The sequence below is a fragment of the Camelus dromedarius genome, chromosome 2 (genome assembly GCF_036321535.1).
Source record: "Camelus dromedarius isolate mCamDro1 chromosome 2, mCamDro1.pat, whole genome shotgun sequence".
NCBI classification, from domain to species: domain Eukaryota; kingdom Metazoa; phylum Chordata; class Mammalia; order Artiodactyla; family Camelidae; genus Camelus; species Camelus dromedarius.
The window spans coordinates 108,933,600-108,955,690 of record NC_087437.1 but is presented as its reverse complement, the minus strand read 5'-3'; the positions used below and the strand labels follow the sequence as shown (position 1 = coordinate 108,955,690).

Below are 22,091 nucleotides of genomic sequence, written 5' to 3'. Positions count from 1 at the left end.
GCAGATTAACTAAAACGCCTATGACGAGAAAGACAGAAAACCTGTGAGACCTGTGTGCCCACTAACTCTACAGGGAGGGTAATAATAAAACTTATCACCACACAGTAACGTTTTGTGCAGCCCTTCACCACACTACTTTGCTTCTTTCCACAAGTAACTTTGTGAGGCAGAGAAGGCTGATGTTTTTATCCTCGTTTTTCTCCCTGAAAAATCTAGAATTATCCCTGCTCGGGTGATATTTGGTTTTAATTGGTGCTTCATATTAAGCTAAGCAAAACCATGCAGTATCAAGTGGACCACAATCTCTTATTCAATAGAATTCTATCAGTTTGCAAACATGTATGGGGAGCTTTAAAACTTTTTTTATAAATACAAATTAAACCTTAAAGCAAGATTTTAAGATGACGGTGAAATTCTGTTTTAACATGATGGACCCCAAAATGACTTTATTAAATTTAAGCTGCATTTCAGTGGAAACCCATGGTCACTGTGAAAGAAAAGGATATTGAGCCTGTTGCTTGTTAGTTGTGATGGTTTTTAAATCCAGCAAGGAAACACTATCATTGGTGTCACAATGCATCTTAGCATGAAGTGCTAGGAGAAATCCTAAAGCTACGGGAACTCTTTAATTTAGCCCAGTGTTTCTCAAATTTATGTGACCATGAATCAGTGTTTTGTTTTGTTTTGTTTCCTTTTCCGGTTTTGTGTGTTATGAATATTTCAAACACTGGTGTTGCAAGAACAAGGTTTTGGAAGCGCGACACCATTTTCTACGCCCAGGGCTCGTGCTTCTCACTAAACAAACTGCAGTGAAGCACACGGGTGGCGGGTGGGGGGAGGATTACATGAATACACTTGCAGTGTCTTCTCTACACCATCCTCCCTAATTAGGGTTGCCAATATTATCCAATAAAAATGCAGGATTCCCAGTTAAAACTGAACTTCAGATGAACAGCAAAAATCAATTTTTTTTTGATATGAGTATGTACCATGCAATGTTTAGGACATACTTATACTAAAAAATTGTTCATCATTTGTCTGACTTCTGAAATTCAGTTTAACTGGGCATCTTGTATTTTCTCTGGCAACCTCACCCCTGATCCATCCCCGGGGAGGAGAAACTGCTTTCCTCCTGGTTCACCTTTCCAGACATTGAAGGGGGCTTTATAAATGACTAGGAAGGACCACGGGATTCAAATCACAAGTCTGGCCGTCCTGCTTTCTGTATGAGCTTCTGAGGCACGTGCATCTCTTCTGCTTGTTGCTCGTGTGCGCTGGAGGCTCCCCAGGGCCTCCACAGATCCACTCTCTCCACTTCCCACTCTGCTCTGTACCCTGGGAACTGACTACATGGACCACAGCAACTAGCCTCCTTCATCCTCTGGTTTCTGGCTGAATTTGGCCAATGGGAGCCATCGGCAGAAGATGGAGGGACAGGAAGAAAGACTGAGGTAATCATCCTCCTGGTTTCTCCCTGCCAAGTCCTGGGTAGGCTGTGGCCTCACTGCCCAACAAAAGAACAAGGTTTTGAGGAGTGCGGTGAGGGGATGCCCTCTCCTACAGACACAGGTCCTGCCATGTCTTAGTACCGCCTCCTCCCTCCTTCGCCCCTGAAGGCACAGGAGAGACTTTCCTGAGGCTGCCGATCCCAAGGGCTTCACTAGCCCTCCTGATGTCTCTCACCTCTGCCCCCAACTTTGTAAACAGTCCTTTCATTAAGGGACTTTCCCTCATCAGGATCCGGTAAAACAGACTTAAAGGAAACGAAGATCCCCTGAGTGCAACTTAGTCGTAAGTCTCAAATTCATACTTAGGTTTGCTGGAAAATCTTAATTAGAGGGGTTTTGTGCCAATACTAAGGAGGTTCCTTGTTTTTTCTATTTCCATATCAGCTGGCTAAAGATCAGTGACTGCCATTCAGTAGGCTTAATATAAGCTATTGCCATTCTTACCACTATTATTATTCTTAGCATCCTAAATACCTATATTGATAATACTGCAATGGCTGTGTAACAGTTTGCGGGTAGGGGTCAGTGTATTCAAATGCCATCCATGCTCACCTGTCTCCACTTTACAGAAAAGGAGACCAGACAATCAAATAGGGCTATAGGCAGACCACAAAGACCCCGTGGTAAATCCTGAGTCTTCTTTCCTGCCTGGGGTCTGATCTGGCCACCGTGTTCACCATGTTCATTTCCAGAAATCATAAAACCCTAAAATTTGGTCAGCAGCCCAGATGTTCTCAGAACACTTAGGGCTAGACACAATAACAAGTTACATTTAAAAATTTTTTTATTTTATTTTGAAAAAGTCTTATATCCCAGTACCTCCATTTAAAAAAAATAAACAAATAAACCTAAAATTACTTCCCCCTCATTAAAAAAAAAAAAAAAATTTAAAGAAACAAAAAGAAAAAAATTTTTAAAGAAACAAAATTTTTTAAAATTTGTTTGAAAAAGAAAGCACTCCAGTTTACCCATGACCACTTTCTCGCTCTTTTCCCAGCTATTTTTAAATAATCAAATCACCGTAGTTTCTATGGCATTCTGGAGCTTTCAGGGCTGGTGAGTCACATCCTTATTTACAGGAACGATGGGGGAACGTCAGCTCATTCAGCATTCACTCCATTTTTGAGAAGTGAACAGGCAATTAAGAATCTGAGGGGGGAAGCCGTTTCATGCACCATTTTACCTGGTCCTACTATCTCTTCATCTTTCCCTTTTCAAAACTCAGACCTGAGAGAGCTGCCCTGCCCAGACACGTCCAGTGACGGATAAAATCGGTTAGTGAAGCAGATCACAGACGCAAATTCTTCCTCCTCGTTTGGCTGTTGAAAAACTCTTCCCCCAGTACTTATGCTGGCTCAGCCCTTCTGCTCAGAATTCTTATCTTAAACTTCTTAGTCCAAAAGCTGCCGAGGAAAAGTTTTTAAAAGACAAACTTACTACAGGATTAGATAAAATCATGTGTGTGAAGCTTTTGAAAATTTTAAAGCATGGTAGAGTTTAAAGAATCTTTCATTCAATTAAAAAAATAAAAAAAGATGGACTCCTTAGGGAAATTTCTGTTTTCCAGCTTGGGTGACTCAGACCATCATCACCTCATGGTTATTATCATCACTTCGATAATCTACTCTCGTAAAAGCTGCCCCTTTTATCTACCTGCCCCGGAGCTGTCTCAGAAATGTGGAAACATGAGGACTGATTAGGAACATTTTCAAAGATTCAGAGAGCAAAATGAAATGGATGTGATTTTAACCCTAGAATATAGAACTCTCTTGAGTACAAGACATTTTTCTTTCAGAGAGCGTTTGTTTCTAACCATGGGAAACAATATAGTCCCAGTTAATTAAAACATTGAGTATTAGAACTGGAAGGGTGTTTGCAGAAGCTGAAGGTTGTTGCTCTCAGCTTTGTGGGTGATTTCATCTCGGCCTGTGTACATTTCACACATTGTGATGTGATCCGCACATCCATCTTTGATTTTTTTCATTCTTGAAAAATAACCCAGACAAGGTGGAAAATACTGTCTTAAAAGTTCTAATCGCTTAAGAATATTCTCTTATCAGCTTGATGTGTGGCAACTCGATGTTTGAAACATGAGATGGACAGTAAAAAACAGTCTGAGTCTACCTCCACTGTCACAATGAACATATTTAACTGAGTGACACTAATAATCCTGCCTTCTAATGAGGATTTCTGCAATCCACCTGTCTTCTGTTCTGCCAGGCTACATGCTACTACTAAGGGTTTACTTATTTTCTAAGGAGAAAAATATTCATTAAAATGACTTCTCAAGTAAAATGTATATTATAACCCTACATAAGTAACCGTATGTTCTATACAGCAAGCTAACTAAATAGGTGTAGTATAAATTCTCTACAGGACAGCACTCTCAGCAACTTAAAATGTAGTAACTTGAAAAAGAAAACTCTTAAAACATGTTACCCTAGAAGATAATGTGTTAACATATTAATCCCTCTGCTTAGGATTCTTTGGTGTCTTCTTACTGTTTTTAGGATTAAGGGCAAAATTCTTAATGTGATCTTCAAAGTCCTGCCTTATTCTGCAAACTCATGTATCACACCCTCCCTACCTCTTCATGCTTGGCTACCCCAGCCTCCCTCCAAGTCTTTGAACATGCCACAGTGCCTTTGCATGTGCTTTGTTCTGTCTAGACACCTTCCTCCTCCTACCCTCTTTGCTTCTTTGGCTCTTGCTCATCAATACTTAAGGAAACCATCTCAAACACCTCATTTCAGTTAGATTCTCTTTCTTATACAAACTCACAAACTGTTTCTTTTCTGTTTTGTACTCATCTCATTTATTTGTTGTATCTTTTTTCATCTATTGTTGCATTAAAAAAAAAACAAAATTCAGTAGCTTAAAATAACAAATATTTATTATCTCAAAGTTGCTGAGAATTAGGAACAGGAGCAGCTCAGTTGGGCGGTTCTGACTCAGAGTCTCTACTGAGGCTGCAGTCAAGATGTCAGCCAAGCTGCAGACAATTGGAGTCTCACCTGGGTCTGGAGGATCTGCTTCCAGGTTCACTCATGTGGCCTCCCACTTGGGTCTCTCCATAGACCTGCTGGAGGCTCAACAGAACACAGCAGCTCACTTACCCAAAGCAAGTCATCCAAGAGAGAGCAGATGCGGAGGAAGCCCCTATGTCTTTGTGTTCTCATCTTGAAAGTCACATATTGCCACTTCTGCTTTATTCTGTTTGTTAGAAACAAGTCTTTAAGTTCACCTCACACTGAAGGGGAGAAGAATTAGGCTCTACATTTTGACAGGATGTTTAGATGTATTTAAGACTACCCCAGTAGGTGTTTAAGTCAATGCTTTCCTAACTCACTATACTAAGAGTTCCTTGAGGGCAGGATCCGTGTTTCTATTGTTTGCTGCTGTGTCCCTGACACCTTCCAGAATGCCTGGCAAAGTACAAGTATTCAACAAATAGAAGAAAGAAAGAGAGAAGGAAGGAAAGAAGGAAGGAAGGAAGGAAGGAAAGGAGAGAGGGAGGGAGGGAGGGAAAAAGACAATTTGCATTTGAATCCCAGCTCTGGGGAACATTGTACAAATTATGTAACCTTACATTCTGGTTTTGGAGAATGGAGATAATTGTATCTGCCTCTCAGGTTGTTCTGAGAATTAAATAATGCAACCTATATGAAGAGCTATGATTGCCTGGCACAGAAGGGGCTCATTAAACATTACTTCTCCTCGTCTTGCTCCAATGACACACGCGATCCATCCCAGGGCACTTGGATCCTACTTCTCTTTATGTCTCTCCCAACCCTCCTAGTGTGTCTCCAGTTCAGTTGCTCCCACTCTCTCCTCTTGCACACTCCTTCCTGTTCGCCTCCTAACAGCACTCATGCCTCTAGTCTCAGTTCCATCCTCCCCATGCATCGCAACCCTGGTAATTATCTTCAAGTCCAGCCCCATCATTCACTCATCTTTTCAAAATTTTTATTTTGTTCAAACCATCCCATGTCCAGAGCCCAGTGGAACTTCCCAACTTAATTTCTCAGTATCCCCCAACTCCTACTTAAACCCTCTGGGAAGACTATTTACTGCCCTGCAAAGTGCAGAAGGCTGAGATTGTGTTTTTGCAGCCCTATTATTGTTACTCTGCCCTACACTTGGTAAGTGGATAGTAAACTTTTGTTAAATTGAACTTGAATTCCAGATCCCTTTTAGTTCTTTGTTTGTGCTGCGTTAATGATACATCCAAGCCCAAGTGCTAGAGTGACATAAAGACACCAACACCAATGATTAAAGATTTGACCTTCAGTCACGTGTAACCACATTCTTTTCATGTCTCCATAAACTAAATGGCCCACAACTAGCAAATTCTTTAGCAGGGCCATTGCAGAGTAAAATGTGGTTTACGTTTTTCTTAAATTCTAACTTTAAAGCAAACACCTTCATCTTAATACTAATAGAACCTCTGTGCTCATTCTTAATGTTCTATAAAATTTTCATTATCGCTAATAGCAAGAACAGTGTAAATATATTTGAAGATAGAAAATTCTTAAGTGATTCTGTGTTATACAGATGATAGGCAGTGGTAAATATGATGGGGGAAACTTGTCAAATGAATGAAAAGATGAAAATGATAATAGAAGACAATTTGCCTTTCGATTTCTCTGAATAAAAGTCTGCTTAAAACATAAGCACCTATGGGGAATCACTATGTGGGATACCTGAAACTAACATAATTCTGTAAATCAACTTTACTTCAATTAAAAAAAAATTAAAACACAAACATACACACACCTAGAGAAATGCTTGCTTTTGAGTCATGAATAGGTATCTTTTGGAAACACGGTAAAATTCAGGCTGAGACTAGCACAGGTAGGAAAACTGTTTACCCAGTGTCTCCTTAATATAATAAGTGTGTTCAAATATTTTGACCTGTGAAATTATTTTCGTTCTGATAAAGGAGAGAGATTTGGGGAATACATTTCTCTGCCCTCCCCTCCCATTTTCTGTAAGGTGCCATGACTGCTTGAAATCCGTAAATAGGTGTAATCAGATGGGCAGCAATCAAAACCTAATCCTTGTGTTTAAAGGTTGGTAACTTACCCTTCATCCTCCCATTCCATTAACCCTGGATTTATATAAGTTTAGTGAACAACTCTTCCTTTATCTTAGTATTTATAAGCTTTGGGGTTACTTGCAAAAAAAAAAAAAAAAAAAAAAAGCTTTTACCAGGATAATAGGGACTTCCACCTTTGGTTAAATGCTAAAGCAGCTGAAGTGTGAACAGGCTGTCCTAACATTCAAACTGATGTCTGTCCAAAAGCTTCGTTTTACAAATAAGGAAACTGAGGGTCAGGATGCTAGGGACCTCATGGAAGCACATCACAGGACAAGAAACCCATGGCCCTGCATCGTGCTTCCGCTTGGCATTTGCCCAACTGCCCAGTGATCAGTCTAACCCGGGACACATTGACCTTGGTGCCGGCAGTACATTGGGCCAAACAATTCTTTGTTGTTGTGATGCTGTCCTGTGCGCTGCAGGACGTCTAGCAGAATCCCTGACCTCTACTCTCCAGATACCAGTGCCCCCCCCCGCCCCCATCCTAGTCGTGATAACAACAAAAAAATGTCTCTAGACTTTGCCAGATGTCCCTGGAGGGGGCAAATCACTCCCAGTTGATGTCAACTGGTCTATCCCAGGCCCTCTTATTGTTTTAATCAACTATTCTCTTTTATGTTTTCTGGGCAAATACTTTAAGACACTAATCCATCATGTCCTGTATTAGAACTCTGAGTTATTTAGATGGGAAAACGCAGTCTTTCCAAGAAAAGGGACTTTCACTGCTTTTTTGGCACTTTCAAATAGAACTAAGGACAAATTCTGACTGGGCTTAGTCAGTCCCAACTTTTAGCATGAAGGGAGTTTAAGAAAGGGACAAAATACCGACTGACACTTTTGATCCGTGTTTAATGAAAAAGAAATTACAGGAATAGAAATGGACATAAAACAAAGAGATCAATTTGAGACAATATGGTGATAGATAGAACAAGGAAAAAATAATTTTAATCCTGAATTTACTTATATGTTCTTATTAGTTATCAATGAGCCAAAACATCTTCTTAAATTCAAAACAGAGTGATAGTTAGAATTTTACCGATGTTTTCATGGGAACTCACCAAAGTAATGTCCAAACAATACTGTTCTATTTCCCCCAGAACACACACAAGCAAAGGCAGTGATGTTTACCAGGAGGTAACGTGGCGTAAAGAAAATGCAACCTTATCAATTTTTTATTACAACAGCAAGTTAGCACTGGCAAACGTGCTTTTGGCACAAACATGCTTTCTGCTAATATTTTCATGAGAAAGCTTTTATGATATGCAACCATTTATTCTTAGTACAACCAATCACTGAGGGATGAAACCTAACTCTACTGAACATAAATATATGCAGAGAAGTTTCTGACGGTTCAGATTGGAGCACCGTTGAAATGTGAACAGCGTGAAATTTAAAAACACGCAGATGTGAAACAACAGTGAGCATCTTACTAGTGTGTTTCATGGCTTAATTCTGTCCATGACTCTTAGTTCGTGAATAAGTCAATACTCTATTTCTATCATTTTCTACCCTGATGTACAGCATGATCGTATCTTGCTAAATAAGAAAAAAAAATATCTTTAGAAACAAATTAAGATCTCTGAAAATTTGTACTGATAATAGGTTCCCTTCAACTATCTGATTTAAAATACAAGATCCCTTCTCTCAAACTAGATCTGGCAAGCATTAAACTCATTAGTATAGACGTTTGCCGTGTGGATAATGAGGGGAAGCAATAGATTTTACTCACTATCCCTTTAAAATAAAAATCTTTCGGCCAGCGCACAGCAGTCGCCAACCTCTTAGGCTCACATTGAATAACTTCAAGTTAGGACGAGCCCTGTCTCTTCTGATACTGTATTCTAAGCTTCTCCAGTTGTTCTACGCATTGGGACTGGGCCAGCTTCAACGTCCGATTCTCCTCCGTCAGAGCCTCGAATTCCCGCGCCAGCTGAGCGGCATCCAGCTTCTCCTTTTCCGCCTGATCCAGCTTGGCAATGAGCTCCTTTCTGAAGATGCAGGGGCCAGGCGAGGAAGAAGCACAGAACACAATGCAAACAGATTCAATGACACAGTAACAGCATCGCGGACGCAGAATAGGTCACTCTACCCTTCTAAATTTTACCCGTCTCTGCTTGCCCCCAATGACTGGCTTGCATTTTCCAGCCTCACAAGTGTTAGAGCTCTTCATTCTACTCCAGCCCCCCTACTAGATATATCCAGAGTAGTAAACACATACCCCCAAAATCTCAATAAGTCCTTTGACAGTCAAAAAGAGTGATCTTTTTAAGAGTACCAAAAAAAAAGTAAATTAAAATTACTACTTTAGAGGAAAAACACAGAAAAATTAGTTTATAATTTAAGATGCCACCTGTTGTCTTATGGGTGGGAGAATCATACCTTTACTTACTAATCTTTCTCCTCCAAATTCAGTTATTATCTTCTATTGTTTTCTGTCTTTGAGTTTAACCAATCTGTACTAGGCTTCTTTGAACTAAGAAATTCCAATTGTTTCCTGCAGATACTATTTTCCACGTCTTTCTCTAGTCTCTCTCTCTCTCTCAATATAGATGTGTGTGTGTATGTGTGTGTATCTGGTCACCCTAATTAACAAAGCAACATACCTACATTTGGTACTGGCCTGACTCAGGAAGAGGCTAAAGTTATTGGAGGGAACTTGCAGTGATGATGCTTTAAACAAATTCGATGTTCAGTAAATATGTGTAAATAATTCATTGATGTAAATAGACATAATAATAAGCTAAAGACTGGCTAAAATCATGTTTAGATTTAATAAGCACGACAACCCAAAACAGGTCCATTCCCCTTTGTGTGTCAGTTAATCCTAAACTAGACTTAAGTGAATTCTCCTTTGCCTCAATACAAGGGCATTTCACACTTCTTCCTCCTCTGTAGGGAGACGTGCAGAGAAACCTGGAAGACCACTCTCACCAAGTGACCAAATTTGACATCATTAGTAATGAGATCGGTAGACGTAGCATGCACCATGAAGGACATGACATCCTTTCTGTGGCATTCCTGCCAGAAGTGCACACACCAGACAGCCTCAAATTAAGGGAATTGCTTCCAAATAGCTAGCCTGTACTCTTTAAAGTGTTTTTTTAAAAAAACTGTTTCATATTTATAACAACTAAAAACAAATGACAAATGACAACTATATGCAATGTGCAATTCTGGACTGGAAACAAGGGCTGTGAAGGACATTATTGGGAAAGGGATGCAGTATAAATATGGACTGTGAATTAGATAATAGAACTGTAGCAATGCTAAATTTCTTCATTTTAATTATTGTACTGAGGTCAAGTGAAAGAATGTCCTTGTTCTTAGGAAATACTCACTGAAGTATTTAGGGCAATGGAGAATAAGATATATATCTGTATATGTGCATGTAATATAGATAGATAGATAGATAGATAGATAGATAGATAGATAGATAGATAGATAGATAGATACCCCATCTCTAAGAGAGAAAGAGAGACAACCCCAGTAGTGTGCAGTGTTGGGGGAGGGAGAATAAAGCACAACTGGGGAAATTTTTAACAATGAGTGAACTCAGTAAAGGATATATGGCAGTTCTTTATACCAGTTTTGCAACTTCTCTGTAAGTCTGAAACTAGCAAAATAAACAGTTACCCCGGGAAAAAGATAAAGAGCAAATCAGAATAAAATTTCTAGTATTTTCTTCCTGCATTCAATGGACTGCCTTGTGTACCCAATTTGGTGACCACTTAGCAAATCCAGGCGTTGTTAAGATAGCGCCCAACAGGGACAAAGGGAAAATCACTTGGAACGTTGATGTGCATGTACACAAAGTTTCTTTGGGATTTTGTTGATCTTTGAATCTTCCATGGCATTTACAATATAAAGCCTCCCAATAAACACTTGTTGAATAAATAATTGAAGAGTAAGGCACCTCAGAGACAAATAACGTATATTTTAAAGATGAGGAAATAGAAACTCAAAGTGCTTAATCTAACTGAAAAAGTCACACAGCCAAAAATCAAACCTACCCTTTTGAATAAATGTTTAGAGTTCTTTGCCTCTAAGGATAGTTTGAGCAATAAATGTCAATAATTAAATATTAGTAAAGTTCCTTATGTAACTCTCTTAAGGAAATTGGTCAGTAAAACATAAATAGAAAGAGACATGCCTCTAAATCCCTTACCCTTCAGATTATCTATTCCTGTTACGTTCTGCCTTTCAAATTAACTGTGTCACACAAATGATGGCTACTGTCTTGGTTCCATATCTGAGCCCATTTAAAACTCCTGAGGACATCTGTCATTAGTTTTGACTGGTAGGAAAAATAAATCATAAAATCACAGATTTTACAGCTAAAAAGAATGGTGGTTAGTGTCTAGTCTAATATTCTTGCATCAGAGAAAGTCAATAATAATTTCTTCTTTACTGGAATCAAGGAGGTCTCAATTGACAGAATTCTAAATTAGTTTCATGTATTTGATAAGCAATTATATATCTATTTATTGAATACTGTCAAAACGTCTATTGTCTCCTGTCCAAGACCTATTTATATAGACAAATTGATGCTGATTCATTAGCAATTCATAATTATACCCTGCACAGTGAGCTACAGAGATAATCTTATAAAAAGATGATCTGAGGAACAAGTCAATAGGTATATTTGTCTAGAATGTGGTCCTGCCTTTGAATTCTCGTTTATCATTTCTGTCATTCCCTTCAATGTCATGTGATAAAGGTGTAGAAGACCAATGTTACAGGAACCTTATTTCTGAAGTCAAGACCTGTAACATAGTTTTCCACGAGATGTACCTCAACAGTGAAAAGGTCATAACCCTGGGTCCACCATACATCAGCTCCTGTCCCCATCCTAAGCCACATGCCTGGAAAAATGTATTTGCTAAAACAAATGAGGAAAGGGAAAATCCAAATGAGTTGGTAAAGAGAACTTTGAAGATTTGTGGAAACTAACTCCAAAATTAAGGAGATTCTTTATGCTGCAAGAGGTTGGGAAATGGACTCATTATGAGGACAAATATTTCTTTGTTTCTGGAAAGACCATTACTATGATTCTTGGAACTTTCAAAGTTGACTAGAGACTTTTAGTTGGAAAAAATAAAATCCTAGGCAGTTTGGCCCCCATGAGCTAAAGAGTTTTGGATAATAAGGTAATAAAATACTATCTTCATAATGGGGAGAATTTTAGTTTAAATAGTGATTTAGACTGCATTGTTTGTGTTTTTTAAATGATATGTGTTCTATTACAAGCATTTATACACAGGAGAGACGGAATAGATGCTTCAAGATGACAAAGGGGAGGGAAGGTATAGCTCAGTGGTAGAGTGCATTCTTAGCATGCAAGAAGTCCTGGTTCAATCCCTAGTACCTCCATTAAAGCATATATAAATAAATAAACCTAATTTCCTCCCCAAACACACACACAAAAACAAAACAAAAAGATGACAAAGAGGGCTATTTCTAGGTGATGCCTTTACAAATTACACAAGCTCCTTTCTCCCCCAACCTGATACATTCCCTTCAATAAGATGTTGCTCCCTCAATCATCATTTTATGTATTTTAAAAAAGACATGAAAATAAACAATGATATTGATTGATTCTCTTATGAAAACCCTTTTCTAATGTCTTGCCTGCCCCTAGAATTATCATAGCATTTTTCAACTCAATAATAAAAAAACATGTAAGTCAGTTTTAAAATGGGCAAAGATCTGAATGGACATTTCTCCAAGAAGTCACAGATGTATCTACTCCTAGGTACATAACTAAGTGAATTGAAAAGATATGTCCACACGCACACTTACATATGAATGTTTGTAGCAGCATTATTTATAATAGCCAGAAGTGCAAATAACCCAAATGTCCATCAGCTGATGAATGGATAAATGAAATATGGTATAGCTATACAATGGAATATTATTTGACACTAAAAAGGAATGAAGTACAGGCATACCTCATTTTATTACACTTTGTTTTATTGTGCTTTGCAGATTTTGTGGGTTTTTTTTTTTTAACAATTTGAGGTTTTGTGGCAACCCTGCACTGAGCAAGTCTATTGGCACCATTTTTTCCAATAGCTCACTTCATGTCTGTGTCTCATTTTGGTGATTCTCACAATATTTCAAACCTTTTCATTATTATTATATTTGTAATGGTGATCTGTGATCAGTGATCTTTGATGTTATTATTGCCAAAAGACTACAACTTGCTTAAGGCTCAAATGACTGTTAGCATTTTTAGCAATAAAGTGTTTTTTAATTAACATACATGCATTTTGTTAAGACATAATGGTATCGCACACTTAATCGACTACAGTATAGAGTAAACAGAACTTTCACATACACAGGGAAACCAAAAAATTTGTGTGACTCTCTCTTGCAATATTTGCTTTGCTGCAGCGGCCTGGACCCGAACCTGCAATGTCTCCAAGTTCTGCCTGCACTGATGCATGCCACAACGCGGATGAACCCTGAAAACCACGCTAAGTGAAGGAAGCCAGTCGCAAAAGCCACGTACTGTATGATTCCACTTCTCTGAAATCTCCAGAACAGGCAAATCCATAGAGACAGAAAGTAGATTAGCAGTTGCCAGTGGCTGATGAGAGGAGAGAGGAATGGGAGGTGACTATTCAGGGGTACAAGGTTTGTTTCTAGGGTGATGAAAATGTTCTAAAATTGTGATGATGGCTGCACAACTCTGTGAGTCCACCGAAGACCACTAAATTTTTTTTAAGTTATGTAACATTTTTCAAGCTGACTATTCTAAGAGTTGATCTCTTTTTCTGACATTCCAAGTCAACCTTTTAAACACCACAGCACCTAACACAATTTTTCTTACATAGAGCAATAAATGAAGTGGTTTCTCCTTTGAGCAAGATAAAATACAAAGCAACTTTTACTAATGGTAAATCTAATTGCAGAGCTAACTATAGTTTAACCATACACTTTAAAAAACATTCAAATAGAGGAGAGGGGACAGTTCATTGGTAGAAGACAGGCTTAGCATGGACGAGGTCCTGGGTTCAATCCCCAGTACCTCCCTTAATAAATAAATAAATAAATAAATAAATAAATAAATAAATAAATAAATAAATAAAATTTTAAAATAAAAATAAAAACGTTCAAACAATGTAATGATAAATTTCAAATGCTGTAAAATATCTATATCTCACTTCCATGAGTTTCCATTACATACACAAAAAACCTGTATGTATTATATAATACTTATAATATTTATTGAAAAAGCATGTATACATTTTATGTTACCATATATGCAATTATCTAAAAAATATCTATGCACATTCAAAAGACCTAGAAAAAAAATAGGCAAAAATGATAGTAGGAGGTCTGTAACGATGTCAGAATTCTTGGTAATTTTTAAAGCTTTCAATAAAATTATCTTTTTTTTCAGTTGAGAGGAGAAAAATTTTCAAGGAAAGTAAGAACAAGCTTTTTTACATCATTGGTCTATAAGCCAGAAGAAATTCTTTCAATTAAATTCACTCCATGCTGAGTTTGTAATCCTAGAAAATGTTTGACTGTTTTTATCTACCCAACAGGCATGATTTTAAAAAATGGTTGTAAACAACTGTTCTCTCCTCTCTGAAAAGTCTCACAAACTAGATCCAGGGAGACCCCCTCTGGAGATGAGAGAGAAGTTCAGCTTAACTTGTGCCCACATGGCTCCAGTAAATACAAAGGGGAAGGGATAAACTGGGAGTTCAGGATTTGTAGATACTAACTACTATATAAAATAGATAAACAACAAGGTCCTACTGTATAGCTCAGGGAACTATATCCAATGCCTTGTAATAGCCTATAATGAAAAAGAATATGAAAGGAATATATATATATATTCTGTGTATAACACCAGAAATTAACACAACATTCTAAACTGACTATATGTCAGTTTAAAAAAACAAAAAAAAAACTCTTAAAACACCTGAGTTAGCATCTCTCTGTGCATCTAGCTTACACCAGCCAATCACCAGAAGCAACATAATCAGCCACACTTTATTAAATGAGGGGGAAGAACTTCTCATCCAAATCATCAAAAAATGGAGAACTAATTACTTGGGTCAAATCCATTTGGCCCAAGTTATCTTGCTTGAACACAAAAGCTGTTCAGGAAAATATCTGTTACAAAGTGAATTTCTTCTTCAGTGAAATGTTAATGAAAACACAGATAACCAATAACTCTTGGAAGACCAAGCTCATGTATTTATAAATATAAGATATAACCATACTTCCTATTTTAACAATTTATCTGAGTAATTCTTTATTGCTGATGTTGACTCTGTACGTTAAATACAGGCCACACAAATCACAAATAAAACTGCAGAGGACATTACCTATAGTCAGCCGTGTAAATCACCCCTACTTGTATTTTACCCTACGCGCAGCTCCCCTGTTCAGTGATTGGGATACAAAGAGGTATCAAAGGGTATCCAGGTCTACAGAAAACTACACAGTCAGAAAGACAGGACGTGAACTTCAGCAGATAACTGCTGATGACACTAGCCTGCAAAAAGTACCAAAAGAAAAAAGCGCTGATCACCGTGGGAAGGTTGGGGCCGGGCAATGCAAGAGGCTTTCCTCAAGGCGAGCATTTGGACAGGCAAAGAGGAAGGACAGGGACTCTGGACAGAGATCTTGGTGGGAGTAAGGGCGCAGAGGCAGGAAAAAGTGAGTAATAGGGTCATGTGGCTGAAGATGAGGGATGAGCTAGAACATTCCGCAGAGGTACTAAGGCCATACTGAGGTAGATCTTGAATTCCAGGCCAAGAACTGGTGTCCTTCTCTAGCAGTATGAAACCGTGGACAGGGAGACCAGTTATAATGTTGCCTTGACCAAGATTTGAAGTAATAAGTCCCGATCTCAAATGGTAGAAGTGAGGATGAAGAAAAGGGAATCTGAGAGACTTTATCAAAGAAAGGAAAAAAAAATAATAAAAGAATGTGATCTTTGCCTCACAGCTAGCCAATTAGGGAAAAAAGAAAAGAAAAAAATGACAACATCATGGTTTCAAGGAAACTCCAAAGTTCAAATAGGTATGGGAAGGAAGTATGATTAGGTTAGCAGAAACAGCAGGGATGTTTCAATAAAAGACCAGATGAATCCCTTTCATCTTGTTATCCTATTGTATTTTTTAATGCAACATATAAAAATATAAACTTACAAAACATATAATTTGGTTGATAAATCTTACATCGCCCCTCCCCGCAAAAGAGCCACACATGGGGTTAATTTAAATAACAAAGTCCTCCAGCACCTTCAATCTAAAGTGTTTACAAATAAATACATAATTACCTGGTGTTTTTTTTTAAATGTCACAACATCACAGTTCACACACACACACACACACACACACACACTGGGAGATACATTTCTAGGTTACTGATTATAAAGTCCTCCTTTAACTTCACCACTGGTTACATTATTAATAAGCTTCTTGAGTTCCTTTATGAAACTTTTTTAGGACTCAGATTGTGCGTAAATGTACAAATGAGCATTCCAACCAATGTATGAAAACTCTTAGACCAAAAAAAAAGTCTCAGACATGTGAAAGAAAAAATTGTGTTTCTGATCTCATGAACATCTTTTAATCTCCTATAATCAAAAGTCGAGGTATGACTTTATGTTTGAAGCACAACAAAGCAAGGAAGTAAGAAACGATTGGTAACATGCTCACAGAAGTCTTACAGTAAGTGACCTACAGCCCATACGGCTCCTCACCGGTATTGCACTGTCCAACCACCACTCCGGGGGGTCTCCAGAGGGTCCCAAGAATTTCATAAATCTCTCAAAACAGAATATATTTCACTTGTATTCATTCAAAAATTGTTTTAAATAAATATAAATATAAATAAATATAAATGTAAGTATGGAGTGATACCATATATCACTCCAGTAAAAAGAAGGAGAGATGCAGAAAGTTATAGAATCACAGTATGTTTGAATTATGTGTCACTCATTCAACAAAAATTGATTCAGTATCTACATGCCACGTACTGTGCTAGGCTTCAGGAATATGATGGTGAATAATATTGGCCTATCTCCCTTTTTATGGCACTTACCACTTAGCAGGAGATGCAAATATAAATCAAAAGATCTCCCTAATAAACGTGTAAGTAGAGGGTGGAGTATAGCTCAGTGGTAGAGCACATGCTTGGCATGCATGAGGTCCTAGTTTCAATCCCCAGTACCTCCATTAAGGGGGGGAAAAAGAGAGAGAAAGAGGGGAAAAAAAAAAAAGCCTTAAAAAAAAAAACCACTGACCAGTGCTACGAAGAAAAGATGTCTGATGCTTTGTAAGTATGAAAGAAGGGAGATCCCTGCGTAGACAGCGGCAGGATTGTGTGCAATTAAAAGGAGGAAAATTCGGAAGCAAAAAAGTTATGAGTAAGTAAAGTGAGTGCTTTAATTAATAGAACTGTGTAATTCCCTGAGCAGAACTGTAATGATAATAGAAGCTATCAAGATAAAAACTTACTGGACTATTGGGCTATGAAATGCAGTTAGTCAACTAATATGTTTACATTTATTCCAAAGAGCTATCCCAGTGGCTTCTTTACTTGACATGGGTTCACGCCATTTAAGCATTAAAATTCACCCCAAGACAAAGAGCTCTGGGGCCTTTGGGTACATTCACAGGGAACATAATATGGCTCTAGGTGGTATTCTGGCATTTGTAATTTCCTGAACTAAAAAATGCTGATTAAAAAATTAAGTTTTGAATAGAAAGCACTCCTGCTGTTTCTCTTACTACTCTGTAGAGCATTTAATCTAGCATAGTCCCGTTTGGATCACTTCTAGAATCAAACAGGACATACATGGAACCCCTGAACCACAGAGCATCAGTTCTCCTCCCCTCCAGCCCCTCCCCCTCTCGTCCCCATGCTCGGCCTCTCCCTTCCTTATCACCCGAAGTCCCTGCCCCAGTCCATGACCAGCTGACAGCGTTCAGAGATGAGGGCGCTCAAGGGAACGGTACTTACTTTCTTTCCTCAAGCAGGGCGATTTCCTTTTTAACCTCCCGGTATTCTTCTGCTATTTGGCAGTGCTGTTTGAACACCTGCATGGATTCCATGGAGTCATGACAAGGTGGCAGAGGCTTTGCAAACAAGAAGAAAAACATCAGTCTATTTCCATGCATCAGAATAAGTTACCAACCATTATGCTCTGCTGACCTTCTTCAGAGGGAGATTTTTTTGCACAAGAATAGCATTGTCAGTCAACACTAGACAGAGTTCGTTCGGCTGACTCTTCTTGACTACAAATAGAGACGTGGTCCAATATTCCAGTGTTACTGACGAGCATCTCCAGGCCTAAGCCAGACCCAAGGGACCCTCTACATGTCAGTTACCTGCTATGTGCTGGAGTGAACATACGTCCCCTAGTAATTCTGTCCCTCTCTCCAGAAACCTTAAACTGCTTTAGAGAGTTCGTGATGCGGCAGTATTTCAGCGGTCTGTTTCAATAACCTCTTGCTTTCTGTTCCTGTAGCTCAGAGGCATAATCTCGTTTTGTAGAGCGGAGTAGCCCTACGAGTAAGGCTCTCTTTGGAGAAATGTATCCAAACTGAAGAAATTATGCTGACCTGGAAATAATGCTTGCAAGGATGAATGAACCATATGAAAGACCAAAGCCCAAGTGAAACGATGTTTATAACATATGCAGCCAAAGAGAGGAAGGATTGGTGTCTTTGCTTTTCTCCCATCCAAGAGGGAATTAGAGGCCAGCATGCAAGCCTTTCTCACCGTAACATGCTGAAAATCCTATTTCCAGAAATTATTTTTAAAGAACTGGCTTTCCCTGAGTTTGTAACTCTAAGGTCTAATTAGCAACATGTTATCAAAAGCACAACCTTGAGAAACACAAGTTAATAGTCTTTTAAAGAGCTTTTTAAGCACCCTTTGCAATTATTTATAGAAAAATGTTACATAGCATCTGAAAAATAGGACTTAATTGTTAAATAGGCTCTTCCGTCTAATCCTTTCTTCACAATAGTCTTTATTTGTAAACTATGTGTCTGACTGGGTCACAGCCTCACTCATTTTATATTAGTAAACGAGAACTAATGAATTTCTCACTACTTGCTGCTCTCATTGTGTTCTTCAAGAACACAGATTTCTTTGAGTGTCATATTTAGCGACCCCACACAGGATGCAAAAGAAATTCTAGACAGTACTACAAAATTCTATAAAATCTAGTTGATAAATAAGATGGCCCTTCTTATTTATCAGGAAGCCTCTGAGAAGAGATTTTCTAAAGGAAGTAAAGTTTGACATAGAGGTGGATGAAATTTACCTTCATGCGGAACATCTGTCGTATTCTAAATCCATGGAAAAATCTAATAATAGTTGCACTGGGTGGCACTTTTCCCTGCTGCCCCACGAACACATTCACAGCATAAACTCAGCCTGTTGGAACCATTATCCTTCTCCGTAGTGAAACAAAATTGAAAAGTAGTGCCCAGTCGTATTACAGGATAACTCACCCTATGAGATAAAGCCATTGCCAAAGGACTTCAGAACTCCTGGCTCCACCAGTCTATGTCCTAGAAATCACCACCCTCTCATCAATTTTCACCTGTTACACTGGCAAATCACCAGGTGTGACAGTAGGGGAAATGATAGTAATTTACTCTGGGCACCCTAGCCAAGCTGCTAGTAAATCATCTGTGCCCAGTTAAAGGATTTGCGCACAGGAAAGCCTTAATACTCCACGCATCCTATTTCCTGTCCTTATGAACACTCATAAGCTACACTATCTTCAGCCCATAACTTGCCACATGGAGGTACCAGAACCACGAATTCAGCATAGTCACCTACATGACAGCCTAAATATTCTGAGACTCTGTGTTTGCACGCCTAAGAGTATAGATGAGAGTAGCTGTGGAAAGGGATAAATGCCCTTTGCTGCTATAATTAAGAAGGGAAACTGAAATTTACAGATATAATTTTCTTAAGAAGAGAGAGGCCTCTTTCCTCCCCCCTTGGCTTGCCACCTTGCAGTGCTTTTTATTAACGGGGAAGGGTTTTCTTTACTTCTTTTTTATTGGCACTTCTTAATTGTGGGACATTTGAAGATATTTTTATGTGCAGGTAGCAGGATCATGCTAAGGGTACAGGAAGTTAGGGAGTATTTCAGGATAGATTCAGTATCTTCATATGCTCTTAGCAGGATGATCATGCAATACATCACAATATTTCCAAGACTGTACACAATTAAGAAGTAGTGTCAACTGAAAGAGAATAAGCCAAAAATCCTTAGTGTTCAGTGTTTCAGGGAGTGAAAGGATGCCAGCTGTCATTTCAGCCCCCGGCTCCTGCAAGCTAAGTCTTCATCCCAGCCTGACACTTAACTCAGCACCACTACAAGTTCTTCCAATTTTTATGAAAGTATTAAAGAGCAATACAGATTTTCTTATGCAAGGAGGGAAGTTATATTGCACAACATTGTAAAATGAGCTCATTGGTTGCCAGGGGCTGAAGGGAGGGTTAAATGAGGAGTTGTTTTTTCATGGGGATAGAGTTTCTTTTCTTTTTTAAATTGAAGTATAGCCAGTTTACAATGCTGTATCAATTTCTGGTGTGCAGCATAATATCAGTCATACATATTCATACATATAGTGATTTTCACATTCTTTTTTATTGTAAGTTACTCTAAGATATTGAATATAGTTGCCTATGCTATACAGAAGAAACTTGTTGTTTATTTTATATATAGTAATTAGTATTTGCAATTCTTGAATTCCCAATTTATCGCTTCCTTCCCCCTTCCCTCCCTGGTAACCACAAGTTTGTTTTCTATGTTTATGAGTCTGTTTCTGTTTTGTAAATAAGTTCATTTGTGTCTTTTTATTTTTTAGATTCCACTTATAAGTGATATTATATGATATTTTTCTGTCTCTTTCTGGCTTACTTCACTTAGAATGACAATCTCCAGATTCATCCATGTTGCTGCAAATGGCATTACTTTATCATTTTTATGGCTAAGTAGTATTCCATTGTATAAATATACCACAACTTCTTTATCCAGTCATCTATCAATGGACATTTAGGTTGCTTCCATGTCTTGGCTATTATAAACATTGCTGCTATGAACATTGGGGTGCATGTGTCTTTTTGAATTAAAGTTCCCTCTGGATGTATGTCCAGGAGTGTGACTGCTGGATCATATGATAAATCTATGTTTAGAGGAATCTCCATACTGTTTTCCATAATGGCTACACCAAACTACATTCCCACGGGGTTAGAGTTTCAATTTTGCAAGATGAAAAAGTTCTGGAGATGGGCTGCACAGCAGTGTGAATATACTTAACATGACTGAACTGTACACTTAAAATGGATTAAGATGGGAACATTTATGTTACGCATTTTTACCACAATGAAAAAAACAGTTAATGCCAAAAAAAAAAAATTATCCTTAGATCCTGTGCTACCCCCAGTCCATTTTCTAAGCATTTGCTACCAGGATTCCCTATCTGATGCTCACTTCATTCGCACCCAATCTTTCTGCCCTTCCCAAATTTCTACTTAAAATTTCTCGCCTCTTTATAATTCAAAGCCATTGACCTCTAAACCCAAACATCGCTGGACAAATCAAAGTGTCCTCTGGTCAGCAGGACCTACTGTCCTTAGAAGTCATTTGACATCACTGGAGATTGACCTCAGCTCAGGAAATTCATCAAAGAATTCATCAAAGAATCTTTTAAACACGTAATGTTCTCATCCAAACAGGAATTCTGGTGAATAAGAGTATTGAGATATTTAGATTTTATACCTGATGTAAAAAGTAGAACTATAGCGGGGCGGGGGGGCGGGTTGCTCAGTGGTTGAATGCATGCTTAGCATACACAAGGTCCTGGGTTCAACCCTCAGTACCTCCATTTAAAAAAAAAATTAGTTAAAAAAAATTTTTAAGTAAAACTATAGAGTAATGAAATGTCTCATATGACACAGCAAACTCTCATTGTTTTATGATACAATGTGGGTTTGTGTGTACGTGTGTAGTATCGTAAAGTCCTCACCAAGGTGACTCCTCTTACCGTCTTATAAACCCTCAAAATAGGAGACAATATATAACCAGCAGGGTCCGCTGAATAAAAGTGTTGGCCTGAGGAAACAGGTTCCTAAAATTCAAGCACAACAATCAGGTTTCCAATTTAAAAATGGAGCTACTAGTAGGCTTCCGTCAATGTGGCATGTAAAACACTGGCTCTCGTGAATTAATCAGCTGTACGTGGATTTAAGATACTGCTTAACATGTGTTCACATTAAAAACTTAAAAAAAAAAAAAACTTAGAAGAAGGCCTGTGGTAACCAGATGAAAAGCATCTATTGACTTCTGGGAATAAAAATTAACACCTTTATTTTTATTTCAGTTCTTATTGCTCCATTCTGACTATTCTCGTCCAAGAGATTTTCATACCTATAATCTCATGCTGGGAACAGGCAAGCAGTAAATAAACTCCACGCTGATA

At 38.3% G+C, this 22,091-nt stretch overlaps 1 protein-coding gene across 3 annotated transcripts in view; it reads right to left on the bottom strand.

The window, feature by feature from the left end:
- Nucleotides 1–7,467: 7,467 nt before the first annotated feature.
- Nucleotides 7,468–22,091, bottom strand: part of MAP3K7CL (MAP3K7 C-terminal like) — a 79,850-nt gene continuing 65,226 nt past the window's right edge. For all 3 annotated transcript variants that reach the window (XM_010977375.3, XM_010977377.3, XM_010977376.3), the window contains 2 exons: nucleotides 17,602–17,717; nucleotides 7,468–8,597 (listed from right to left, as the gene is read on the bottom strand). In XM_010977375.3, coding sequence (XP_010975677.1) covers nucleotides 8,417–8,597; nucleotides 17,602–17,717 — 297 coding nt within the window. In that variant the 3' untranslated portion in view covers nucleotides 7,468–8,416. The remainder of the gene's footprint in view (nucleotides 8,598–17,601; nucleotides 17,718–22,091) is intronic.